We start from the raw sequence: 13425 nt of genomic DNA on the forward strand, positions 1-13425 counted from the left end.
GTGTACCAATCACTTTTCACGGTACAACGATTCTCTAAAGCAATAGTAGCCACGTGTCCAGTTTTATTAAAAAAAGAAGAAAGCGGATGACGCTTAGAGTCACTTTGCACGCACACCACTTTGGTGGTTTGGTGGGCTCGAAAGACCCATACCCTCGATTGCTGGTTTGTTTTGGGATCGTAACTATAAATCCATGTTTTCTCACCTGTTACTACGTCTTACACCAAATTTGACGCCCCTTCGTTGAATTTGGTAAGCATGGCATTGCACCAAGTGACGCGACCCATTTTTTGACCCTCAGTCAAATTGTGTGGGATCTACCGATAGCACAGCTTTTTCACACCCACACGTTTATGTAGTATTGATTGTATTTGACTCATGCCTATGCCTAAAGATGCCCGAATCTCATGGTACGTCACATGTCTGTCTGTTTTGATCATACGGCGCACAGCATCGATGTTTTCGTTGGTTATGACCAACAGCAGTGGATGGGCGATCATCACGAAATTCGTTACTGAGATTCACACGATCGCGTTTGAATTCCACCATGCAAACCAGCTATAAATAGTCGTCTTGCATAGTGCTTCATCGCCAAAAGCAGTTGGAAGCCGAGCGAAGCTCCGCTGAGCTGTTCAATTACACTTAACGTCGTAGAAAAACATACTACGAAAATTTTCACGAGTTAAATCCCATGGTGATGTAGACAATCAATTTCTAAAATGACGCCACAATGTAAAAACAAGTGACAGTGAGATGAAACAAACTGTATTCTACAGCCAAAGAGTTTAATTTTCAAATGTTGTAATTCCTTTTTAAATATTGTTTATGTAAGTGGTCAGTTCCGGAATCTTGTAGTGCGCTCTATGTATTATTTTAATTGCGGCGATTGCTATATTTATGTGACCGCTGACTATATTATTAACTTCAAAATCAAGTAACACTATACTTAGATAGTTTTCCCTAGCCATTGATCCCGCTGAATGTATTCATTCATTGCAAATTCTCAAGCACCCAAGATAACTGATTACGTTTATTCAGCTTGGAACGAGAGTTAATTCTAAATTAGGACCTGTTAATCCATAAATAATGTTTAGAAATTACTCGTGTAAACATTCGCATTTATAAACATTAGTTAGATAATATTCATACAACATATACTCGCTTTTTTATGTAAAGAAGGAGGCAAACGAGCCGACGAGCCACTTGATGGGAGGTGGTCATCGTCGCCCATGGACATTTGTAACATCAGATGAGCTGCCTATGCGTTGCCAGCCTTTGAGAGCCCTGTAAATACGCTTTTTGAAGAACTCCATGTCATAGCGCAAAGGGAACACTTCAGAAGGAAGATCATTCCACATCTTGCAGGTTCGAGGAAGGAACGAACGAGATGTGCGTGTGGTCTTACAATGCCAGGCATCTAAGATGTGGGGATGGACTCTACTCCTTTGGCGGGAGGTACGATGGTAGAAACGAGACAGTGGCACCAGTTCGAAAAGTTCCTCAGAGCACTCCTCATTATAAAGATGGTAGAACACACACAGAGAGCCAACGTCTCTCCGTAACCTAAGGGGCTTCATACCGTCTGTGAGTTTGGGATAATCGATAATACGAACAGCCCTACGTTGGATAGAGTCAAGTGGATCAAGCTAGTATTTGGGAGCTCCTGCCCAGAGATGCGAGCTAGAATACTCCATATGGGGCCGTACTTGTGTTTTATATAACAAAAGTCGGTGACCTGGAGAGAAGTACTGCTTCGCTCTATTGAGCACTCCGAGCTTTTTTGAAGCCAGTTTGGCTTTGCTCTCCAAATGACGCCGGAACTGGACTTTCGTGATGTCGACTCGCAAGTATCCCAATACTCTTTGAGATGGTAAGGGCAGTGTTCTGGAACTTTGGTGCTATTACGAATGGGGATTTTTTACCGGTAAACGCGCACACTTGTGTCTTTGCGGGGTTAAATTTTACTAAATTCTGTTGGCCCCATTCTGAGACCTGCTCCAAAGAAGTGTCGATTTTGAACACAAGTTGCAGTTTGTTTTGTTCCACTTGTTGGTGGGGCATATTTGTGCGACCTGTATAATAGGCATCACCGGTACTGTCATCAGCATAGCAATGAATGCAATGAATGGTTACTAGTTAATAATATATCATTGATATGCAGGATGAACAGAGTTGGTGATAGCACAGATCCTTGCGGAACGCCGGCGTTGATGAGCATGGTGTCCAAGCACAATCTGTCGACAGCGACTTTTGTGCTCCGCTCAGACAGGAAGCTAGCGATCCAAGTGCACAGTCCTTTTGGAAGCCCGTAAGATGGTAGCTTCGACAGAAGTGTCAAGTGCCAGACCCGATCAAAAGCCTTAGCGATGTCTAAGCTCACGGCCATTGCTTCCCCCTTGCTCTCGATGGCAGCTGCCCATTGATGCGTGATATATAAAAGAAGACCACCAGTACCACGACCGCGGCGAATGCCGTACTGGCGATCGTTAATAAGTTGGCGATCCTCGAGGTAATCTAAGAGCTGGTTGTTTACCACACGCTCACGCACACTGTTATCGCTATATTTGGACGGGTCTGTACTGTCACCCTTCTTGGGTATGGGATGAACGCAGGCTATCTTCCACGAAGACGGGATTTTACCTGAGTGGTACTAAAACGAGAAGAGGCGCGTTAAGATCGGAGTCAACTCGGGAGCGCACGTCCTCAGCACAATAGCAGGAACGCCATCGGGTCCACTGCACTTCTTGACGTCGAGGGCAAAAAGAGCACGCCGTACCGCGTTTTGCGTGAAGCGATTTTCGGGCATTGTGTACTTACACCGCGGCATAGAAGGCGGTGAGTTACCCTTGTCGTCAAGAGTTGAGTTCGACGCAAAAAGAGAGCATAGGAGATCAGCTTTCTCTTTAGCGGAATGAGCCAGTGAACCATCAGGCTTGCGTAATGGTGCTAGCGAGACTCGACAGAGGTTTCCCTGAACAGCCTTGGCGAGGGACCAGAAGGCACGGCTATCCGATGGACGGCCAAGTAGTTTTTCGCCAATTTTGCGAGTGTGCGCAAACTTTGCAGCGGCAATTTCCCTTTTGCAGAACCTGGAGGTCGCGTTAAATTTCTGCTTCAATTTGGAAGTTTGTGGGTTCTTGGTGCCTGACGCAACAGTCCAAGCCCGGTAGGCCATGCACTTAGCGTTGCAAGCTTCAGCGCAAGACCTACCAAACCAAGGCTGAAAGCGACTACCAACGCGCACTGCAGAGTTTGGAATATAACATTCCATGCCCAACAGTATCGCCTCGGCAATGGATGCTGCGCAGACGTCCTAATCGTCCGAAGAGAATCTCAATTGCTTCCATGGAAAGGAGGCGTAGAACTCACGCAATCCATCCCAATCAGCTGACCCGTAATGCCAAACACGACGCCTCTCAGGTGGTCGGGGGCTTCTGGCATGGGTAACACTCACCTCAGAATGAATCAGTAGATGATCAGATGTTTCCAAGCAGGCATGGCGGGACATTCGAATGCCGTCTGGGTGAGATGTCAACATTAGGTCCAGCAAACCAGGGGTATGACCTTCAATGTCCGGTACTCTGGTTGGACCATCGACTAATTGTGTGAGGTCATATGCAGCGGCAAAGTCGCGCACAGCTTTCCCTGTATAATCGGTACGGGCTGATCCTAACCACTCCATGTGGTGGGCGTTAAAGTCGCCGAGAATCAACACCTCCACTGAGGGAAGCTGTTGCAGGTTTCGTCGAGTCCCTTTTGGCCGCACCTTAGGTGTCGGTCAGTTTCCGAGTCTCCGCTATGAGACTTGTACAGGCACGCGTAGATATAGGTGTGGCCCCCGTAATCAACACGCGCCCCTTCGAAACTGCCTAGACGGCGACAGCAGATATCATCCCGAACATACATGCACACCCCAGCCCGAGAAACGAACTTGTATTCTAGACTGTATCCGGGGTACATGAGGTACGATACGTCAGGCGGGGTAGATATCTGCGTCTCCGTCAGGAAAAATAAGGCCGGCTTGAACGTCTCGAGATGGTGATGAACGTCATTCAATTAGAGTGAAGTCCCCTGATGTTGCAAAAGTCCACATTTAAAGTGGAACAGAGCGCCGCTGTATAAACGTTTTTCCATTTTTTTTAGCAGCCATAAATAGAAACATGTAAAGGGAGGGTGAAGTGGATTGCCGCAATCTCAACGGTTACTTGGGTAAAAAATAGACCATATTCCACCCTGGAATACCATGTGTAGCGCCTGCCTGTCGTGGGGGACGAAAGGGCCCCCGGTCCTACCTAAATTTGGCTGACGGGTTTCACTCCGGGGTCCCAGTCCGGCACGAAGACCAACTCATAGGCTTTTATCACTGGCGGCAAGACAGCCTCTCTGGCTGGGACAAGCCCGGGTTCGGGTCCTCTACGTACCAGCGGGCGGCCAGCGGACAACCGTTTCACCGGGTCTCCCTGGCCCCCACGTCAAAGCGGTACGCTCAGCGCAGCAGAGCAGGGGTACAGGACCATGCGAGCCGAGAACTGGTGAGACTGCGGCAATCGGGAGGGAGGAGCTGGTACTCGCGCGCACAGTCGGAACACACCCAAAGGTGCTTTGCGACAGCTTCCGACGCGAGGGTGATCGCCAACCAGTTGAGTCCTATGAGGGCTCTGCCACCAAGCTAGGCGATATTTGGATATTACATGAGACCATCGTAAAGCCTCACAACCTGAAATGTTAAGGAATCAGTTGTTCATTTGGCACTACGCAGGAGTCACGTATAGGGAACCGGCTAATAACTCCCAACACACCGGCTAATAACTACCTTCTCGCTTCTTGCCCGTGGACCACCTGGTTAGTTCACCTGGGTGGACAATGGGCAATTATTTCTTCCCATGGTTCACCTATGTCCGCCTTGTTGGACCATCGACAATTTTTACTAATAATATTGTTTCATTTCAGTTTACCGAGGTTCACTCAATCCAGTATATGCCTTATATTAACACAATGAAGTTGTTAACATTACATTTAAGGTATCTACGTAGAAGGCGATATATATCTAGATGGGCCCTTTTCGAACTATTCAATTATTGTTTATATCCGCCATGGCGTGTAACTATAAATAAAGAAGGATGGACCGTAAGGGCTGCCAGATCATTGGGTGGCTATTACCAGCATGCACGCCATTATTTCACATTTTTACGCCACGACTTGTCCAATCATGTATCTGCCGCCGCAAATGATTACGTATGTATACAAATCTACCTTATGCGCAGGCCACACCGCGAACGAAGTTAAGTCATCTTAGCTTAGCTCACGTAGCCGGGGTGTCTTTTCATCCTTTGGTTCACACCGCGAACTGAGCTAACTGAGCTAACTAAACTAACCCAACGATCCCATTAGCTATGTAAAATATGTCGCCCTTCACCACCGCATGTATCACAGACAAATATCTAGTTAGACGCCGCAAGTGTACGTACTTCGCGTGCCCAAACTAAGTGAAATTCACTTACTTGCCGCTGCTACACTTGAGAACACGCTCGATCGTTATCGTAGATAAACACCTGTCGAAAACGTGAAAAATGCGTAATTGTGCCAATATACACTGAAAAAGCACCATAACTTTAAAAACAATTATTTTGGTTTCGTATGAATTTCGAGAAAACAAATATGCAACCGAGTGTATGCCTCATGTTTGTAATACATTGCGGCTTTTACTTGGTGCGATATGTTTATGATCCTTTGTTAATACGCCATGAATACAAGCCACCTAGGTATAGGAGGTCAGAAAAAAGCCCTGTGTACGTGTCTGAACATCTCACACCGGAACTCAAATCTCTCCACGCTGCTGCTCGGCGTGTGACGCGTCAACTAAACTATAAATTTGTTTGGGTGCGCGACGGAAAAGTTTATATCCGCAAAAGCGACAGTTCTGGTTTTATTCACGTCCGCTCTGATGACACCTTAAAATCTTTGTCTTAGTTACTTTTTTCATAAACCATTGACACATTTGTAATTTATCCAAACAAAATTTTTATTATTTTTTTTTTATATTCTTATTGTTTTCATTCTGTTATTTATTTCCATTATAAATTACATTTAATTTTAAATTATAATTCCAATTTTATGAGTAGTTTAAATATTGTTTCTAGTTCTGCATTTAGACCATTAAATGTTTATTACCAGAATGTCAGGGGCTTAAGACTTAAAACTGTATCTCTTTTTAATAACGTAATCTGCAGTTCTTATGATATTGTTGTGCTGACGGAGACGTGGTTGAACTTTCATGATTCTGAACTTTTTGACGATCGTTATGTGGTCTACAGGAGAGACCGAGCGGTTGGTGGCGTTAGTGCGGATGGTTTTCACACGCACAAATCTATAGGCGGTGGTGTTATTATAGCAGTTTCTAGGGATTTGTGTTCTAGGCGTCTTTCCAGCTTTGAATCTAGATGTGACGACCTGTGGATATGCCTGGAGGTTGGAGATCATGACGGTAAGCCAACTAACTTATATCTTTGTGCTGTCTATCTGCCGTCCCCTTTGAAAAAGGAAGTTCTCTTGGAATTTATCAATAATTCTAACAAAGTAATTGAAGGGAATGGGGTTGATAATGTTGCTTTCATGGGAGACTTTAACATGGGTAAGATTCCATGGAGCTGTCTTGATGATCTCTCTACACCTCGTGCAAATTATATAGGGTGGCCGCAGTGGAGATGAAGTAAAGACGAGAAAATATGATGAATAACTATATTAAATTTCCACAAAGGTATTTCTTAAACTAAATAATTTTAAGAACGTCCGAAGTTAGGTACGTTAGGTCTAAAAGTACTTATACGAAAAAGATCTTAACTAAAGGAATTTAGTCTACGTCCGATGTTAGGAACGTTGGGCCGAAAAGTGTCTCATAATTATAATTAAAATGACGAGTTTTGCATCGGTCACGTTGCAATGCACGGGGCGCGCGTTCCGGGGTGCGCGAATGCAAGTGCATTGAACTGACGTTTTAGGTATGTGTGTTATGCAAATCTGGATACATAACATCTCCCTGCCGAAGATGAGCGACTATTTGCCAATGTATAATGCAAATGTGTTGCGTTTTTCTATATCGATGTCAGCTTGTGTAAATGACTCGCATTTCGACGCGGAGTTACGATTTTGTAATTTGTGAGCCATTCTGCGGCGTATGAAATAATAGGTAGCGACCAGTGCAAACGCACTCAATAGTGCAATCGTTTACATAGGAATCTTCGTATGATAATCGAAGTGTTGTCAGTTTCTACTGTAATTGGATCTTGTATTGTCAATTGCTTTTGAATATTTTGTAAATTCGAAGTTCGATGGTGGTAAAATTAAAGTTCGCTAGGTTGTGTTTCTCGGTGAATTTTGGTCATGGAATATTAATTAGTTGAATGGGTGAACGTATCGTGCTTCAATATTTATTATGGTGAACTCTGGAGCCTTTACTTTGCAGTTAATAGGATGTATGCGAGAAAGATTCTTTCAAGTAGTTGGTGTTTCTCTTGGCTGCATAGGAGCTGAACCTTGGTTGGTCTTGGAAAGGATATAGTGTAGTTTTGGCTATCCAGTTCTGTCAAGGCTTCCTTTGAAAGAGTAACTGGTGTGGCTGTACTTGTTCCATCTATGTCTTCTACGTTGCGTGGTCTGATGTCCGATTTTCTGCTCTCATAAGTATTTCTCGTTGACTCTGGGGCATTCTGCCTCTATATACACATACTCCTGGGAGTTGGATGCCATAAAAGGGTAAAGAGGTAGGATAATTTTGTTATTCTTATTAGGAATAGGATTTAGCATGTATAAGTCAAAACAGTCTATGTAGATAATTAGAAATATGTAATAAAAACGAATAAAGTCGTAATAATTCCTAATGTCTAAATAAATTATGTCTCCATGTTGATAATATTTTTTCAAAGTAATCATGAGACTTTGCAACTGTCTGGTGCATGAATTTAGTACTGCTGAAAACTAAAAAAGACGCGCGCGAGCCGCAGAGCGAACAGCAAGTGATTTGTAGTGCTGTTCAAAAAAAAAATCCCAACTCATATATAGCTTTCGATTACAAAAGTCAAATTACCATCATATTAAAAAACAAGTGATAACCCGTGCAATTGTATAACTATTTTCGGTAATATCGATGTGTAAGTGCTTCAATTATTGAATTTAAAAGTGGAAATTTAAAAGTCAACGTCGAAGTGTACGCGCCGCCGCTCAGCTGTTCGGGTGAGTCACCGTTACACCCAGCTGACTGCGCGCCAACGTGCCTTTACTACCCGCTTACAAATTGTAAGCGCCCGTTGACAAAATGAGGAACTGCATGGCTTGCCATAGTCATATCAACATCAGAGATATATTAAAATGCAATAAATGTAGAGGAGATTTCCATTACGCCTGTGTGGGTATACAAAAGGCTACCTTTGTTAATAAAAGTCATGAATTAGAACGTACTTGGACATGTCCCGAATGCTCAATGGTAACAAGGCGGCATCCTAAAAATGATGATACCCCAGTGCGATCACAAAAGCTTGATGATACCAATATGTCAGTAGACGAGCGATTGTGCGAGGGTCATAGTGTATCGGGAGACACTCTAAATACGAACGTGTGTAGTCCTTGTAGTCCTCATCAATGTTTAAAACAACTTACACCTACACTCGAGCAGATAGGAAACCTCTTGGATGAAAAACTTAGTGCCCATACTAAATTCCTTCTGTCGGAAATGGCAGCTTTAAAATCTACGGTTAAAACAGATATTTTATTGGCTTTGAATGAATTTAAATTAGAAATTACAAATGAAACAAAAACGCTATCGCTTGAACAGGAAAAAATAAGGGCGGTAACCATTGACTTACAAATAAATGGACGACGGGTCTAATACAAAAACCACGAAAAAAATGTCCCAAGTCAACCTATTCGAAATTTAAATTGTAATGTCATCGCAGTATCGTGCTGTCAGTAGAACAAATGAAGACTAAAGCGGAGTGTAGCGCTCTGTATACGATTTTAGCGCCTTACAAGTGCGGACACTTTTTAGCGCGGACCCGACGTCCATATAATTGAAAGTCAATGGCGGTAACGGAAGAATTAAACAATAAAATTAGAAAACTAGAATCTGAGAAGAAAGTATTTGAACAACAACTAGCCAACCTACAGGAAAAAATCATAATAACGCCAAATGATTCCTATACCCTCAGTTGTGAATGTGAGGTCACTCGAAAATTTGTTATATATGGACTTGAAGAATACCAACACGAAACTGACTCTGATTTACACGATAGAATAGTAGACCTATTCGGTAATATTTTGAATATTAACCTAATGGGATACATTGAAGAAATACGGCGAATAGGGAGAGTGGGATACCGTAGGCCACTTATGATTGAATTAATCAGTAAAAAAATGATGAAGTATATACTTCAAAATACCCGTCATTTCAGAAATACTGGTATAGACATTTCCAAATTCCTTGACAAGAAATCTGTCCAAGAACGTAAAAAAATGGTTGACATCTTACGCGAAGAACGGAAAAAAGGTAAACATGCGGTTATTCGAAATAATAAATTATATATAGAAGGAAAGGAATACGACCGCCTACGAAAACCACAAGACATACGCCAGTCTTATCCCCAGAGTCACGAATTAAGCACATCTTTTAGCGAAAGGGGTTCTACGTCTCACCAGTCTAATAAAAACAATTCCTTTCGTAAATACCTATAGATTTACGATGATTGTGCAAAACGTCCAAAGTATCAACAATAAGATAAACATATTAGAAAGCTGGCTAAAGGAGCACAATTTCGATGTGATTTGCCTATCGGAAACCTGGATTAAACAGGACCAACATCAGTATGTCCAGGTGGACGGTTATGAATTCGCGGCTTCTTTCAACCGACGGCATCGGGCAGGAGGTGGAGTAGCTATTCTGGCGCGTGAAGGGGTACTATATAGACAACGGACAGATTTCGAGGCACTCTCCATTGAAAGTGTTGTAGAATGTTGCTGTATCGAATTGCCGAATTACAACATCATTATAATTAATGTATATAGGTTAGACCGCAATATTGACATTTTCTTTGACTTTTTGACCATTTTGATGAGCAAAGTTAAACCAATGACTTATAATAAACGTGTAATTGTAGCAGGTGATTTTAATATAAATAATCGGCGAAATTCGGTAATTACAATAAACTATGTAACAAATTCTTGGAATGCAACTTACACCAGACTATTCACACACCAACGCGAGTGACAAATAAAACATCGACATGCATCGATCTTCTTTTCACAAATCTAAAAGATTTTGGTATTTCGGTAATTGACAACGGCGTTTCGGACCATATGTGCCTATCATACAGCTGTAACATATCAAATAAAAGTACTGAACCTACCACACAAACATATGTATACAAAAGAAATTTCTCGATTAAAAATATGACATCGTTTAAAAAAGAACTAGTTGAATTAGACTGGAATAAAATAATAATAATTAACAATAACATTAATCACAATTACAATGCTTTCGATAATACGCTACAATCGGCGCTAAACAAATGTATACCAACTAAAAAATCAAAAATAAGAACAAAAACCAAAATTTCATGGTTGACAAAAGGACTTAGGGAATCATGCCGTCACAAAAGACTATTAAAATCATTGGTGAATCAAACGAACAGCGACTTATTAAAATCACATTACAAAACGTACCAAAAACTCCTTAAAAAATGCATAAAGTCTTCTAAAAAATTGAACTATGAAAGAATTATAAAAAAGTCAAAAAATAAAGTCAAAACTATGTGGAACATTGTGAAAGATGTTACTAAAACAAGAAAAATCCGCAACCCATCAAATATAAAGCTGACAGTGGCAGACGTAGTACACGAATGTCCCTCGGCTATCGCAAACTTGTATAACGACTACTTCGTGTCAGTAGGTGAGTCATCGTCATCGCAAAGCGCGAACGGAGTGGATTGTTCGTCGCTTGCGCGTCCGTGCGGCAGGCCGCCTATAAAACCCGCTCTTAATTCTATGTACCTTCAACCTGTCACCGAAGTGGAAGTGTACAAGTTCATAAGGCGATTACCTAACAAGTTTAGTTCTGGCGTAGATGAAATACCCTCCGCGCTCATTAGAATATGTGCCAACGAATTAGTTGCCCCCCTTACAGTTTTAATAAATCAATCTTTTGCTGAAGAATGTTTTCCTGACCAGCTTAAAATAGCGAAAATTAAACCGATTCTTAAAAAAGGAGGTACCAAAGACAACATAACCCATTATCGGCCTATCGCACTATTACCCGTAATTTCTAAGATTTTCGAAAAAGCTATGGCGGATCGTGTATATTACTTTTTGGAAAAATTTGCCCTCTTAAATGAAAACCAGTACGGGTTCCGGAAAAAACGATCAACAAGTCAGGCCGTTTTCAGATACGTACAGGAAGCGCTATCGTGCATAAATGACAAATATTACGCGGTTGGAGTCTTGTTGGATATGACTAAGGCGTACGACAAAGTCCTTCATGGCGTTTTGCTTTCGAAACTCTATGGGATCGGAATACGCGGTAAACCTCACCGATGGTTCCAGTCTTATTTGGGGAATAGAAAGCAATATGTCGAAATAAATTCTCAAAACAACTGTGAGACTGAAATGGTTCGATCCGCCATGCGTACCACAAACTGTTCTATTCCGCAAGGCAGTGTACTGGGAAGTATACTATTTTTGATATATATTAACGACCTACCGGATACTCTAAATCAGCTATGTATCATGTTTGCCGATGACATATCCCTGCTATTTAAATGCCAAAACAACAACCAGAGTCTAAACAATGTAGCACATAATTTTAAATCTGTCCAAAATTGGTTAACTGAGCATAATCTGGAAGTGAATATAAAGAAGACTAGAATAATGCAATTCCGACCGTACCAGAAAGCAAACCTAGATCTTAACTTAATAACAACATGCATTAATGTAGAAGAAGTAACCAAATTTGACTTATTAAGTGTAACAATTGACTCCCACCTCGACTGGAAAAATCATATCGAAAAACTTAAGTCAAAATTGTCTCAATTCACCTACGCACTAGCTGTATTAAAATCTAACTCCGACTTTAAAACGGCACTCACCGTGTACTACGCGTACGCCTACTCATGGTTACGGTATGGAATCATGTTGTGGGGACACACCACGGAAGCAAATAACGTGTTTATTCTGCAAAAGAAATGCCTACGTATTTTAACTAACGTTGGCCCTACGTTCAGTTGCAAACCGTTATTTAAAAAATTGAAACTGTTGACCGTCCCATGCATATACGTACTTGACATTGCTACATTTGTTAGAAATAATATTACTGATTTCAAATTTACAAGTAGCCTGCGTCGCAATGATCAGTTAGTGCTTCCTACACCTAGGTTGGAAATATTCAAAACTGGTCCGTATTATAGAGCAATTAATATATATAATAAAATTCCTCTCACTATTAGAAACGAATCGAAAGACAAATCCTTCAATATAAAATTGCGTAATTTACTAGCCGAAAATAGTTATTTGTTCAACAAGAGAGCAAAGTCGTTTTTTGGTGCGAGTGCTGTTTTTGAGTCCTGAGCAAGCGAAAGATTCTATAGTTGAATCACGAGCGTAGCGAGTGATTCAGAATTAGAATCTTGAGCGAAGCGAGGGACTCAAAAATACGAGCTGCAAAATAACTTTGCTCTCGCGTGATACATACAACTTTTCACCTCAGCAGCGAGAACATATATATATACTAAAGGGACAAGTAATAAAAACACGTCATGAAAGCAAATGCATCATTGTATATTTACAAAAATACAGAATTTACAAAAAATTAAAAGTGGAACGTGAAGTTTGTACAATTCTGTAGATTAAAAGTTACTGTTTTATTTGGATTTTGAAATATGTCGAATTTGTATTAGACCCCTTCGCATTAAATGACAAGTCTCCACTTAAAAAGCAAAAAGCTACTTTTTCTCACGGAGATTTTGCTCACTGATTTCACACAGCAAAATAGCCTTGTTCGAGCTGCTGAGGTGAAAATGTTATTATTCCATTGACGAGTTTTTTAACGATAGTTATTAATATTTTAATTATAGATTTTCATTTTGACATTATTTTAGATTTTGAATTTCATTTTAATGTAATTTAATTTTTTATTTGTACCTATCTTAAATTTTAATGTATTCTAATTGTTGTTGATGATTTTTGCATGTTAACTTATAATTTGCTACAATGTATAATATAATTAGTAATTTTACATGCGAACAAATGACATAATATTGCAATACCCAACAGGGTGTATGTACGTAACAGTGACTATTTTTAAGATCGTATTACACAAATTGTACATGCTAGCAATAAGATAAATAAATAAATAAATAAATAAATAAATAAATAAATAAATAAATA

At 40.9% G+C, this 13425-nt stretch overlaps 1 protein-coding gene across 5 annotated transcripts in view; it reads left to right on the forward strand.

Moving 5' to 3' along the window:
• Positions 1-13425, forward strand: part of LOC113228516 — a 120367-nt gene that overhangs the window by 54803 nt on the left and 52139 nt on the right. For 3 of the 5 annotated variants that reach the window (XM_026461852.1, XM_026461849.1, XM_026461851.1), the window contains exon 5: positions 4951-5235. The exons of the other annotated variants lie outside the window; for them this stretch is intronic. In XM_026461852.1, the coding sequence (XP_026317637.1) occupies positions 4951-5235 (285 nt within the window). The remainder of the gene's footprint in view (positions 1-4950; positions 5236-13425) is intronic. 5 annotated transcript variants of the gene reach the window in all.

This window comes from Hyposmocoma kahamanoa, unplaced genomic scaffold, assembly GCF_003589595.1.
Source record: "Hyposmocoma kahamanoa isolate Upper Pololo Valley unplaced genomic scaffold, ASM358959v1 232, whole genome shotgun sequence".
Classification (NCBI taxonomy): Eukaryota; Metazoa; Arthropoda; class Insecta; order Lepidoptera; family Cosmopterigidae; genus Hyposmocoma; species Hyposmocoma kahamanoa.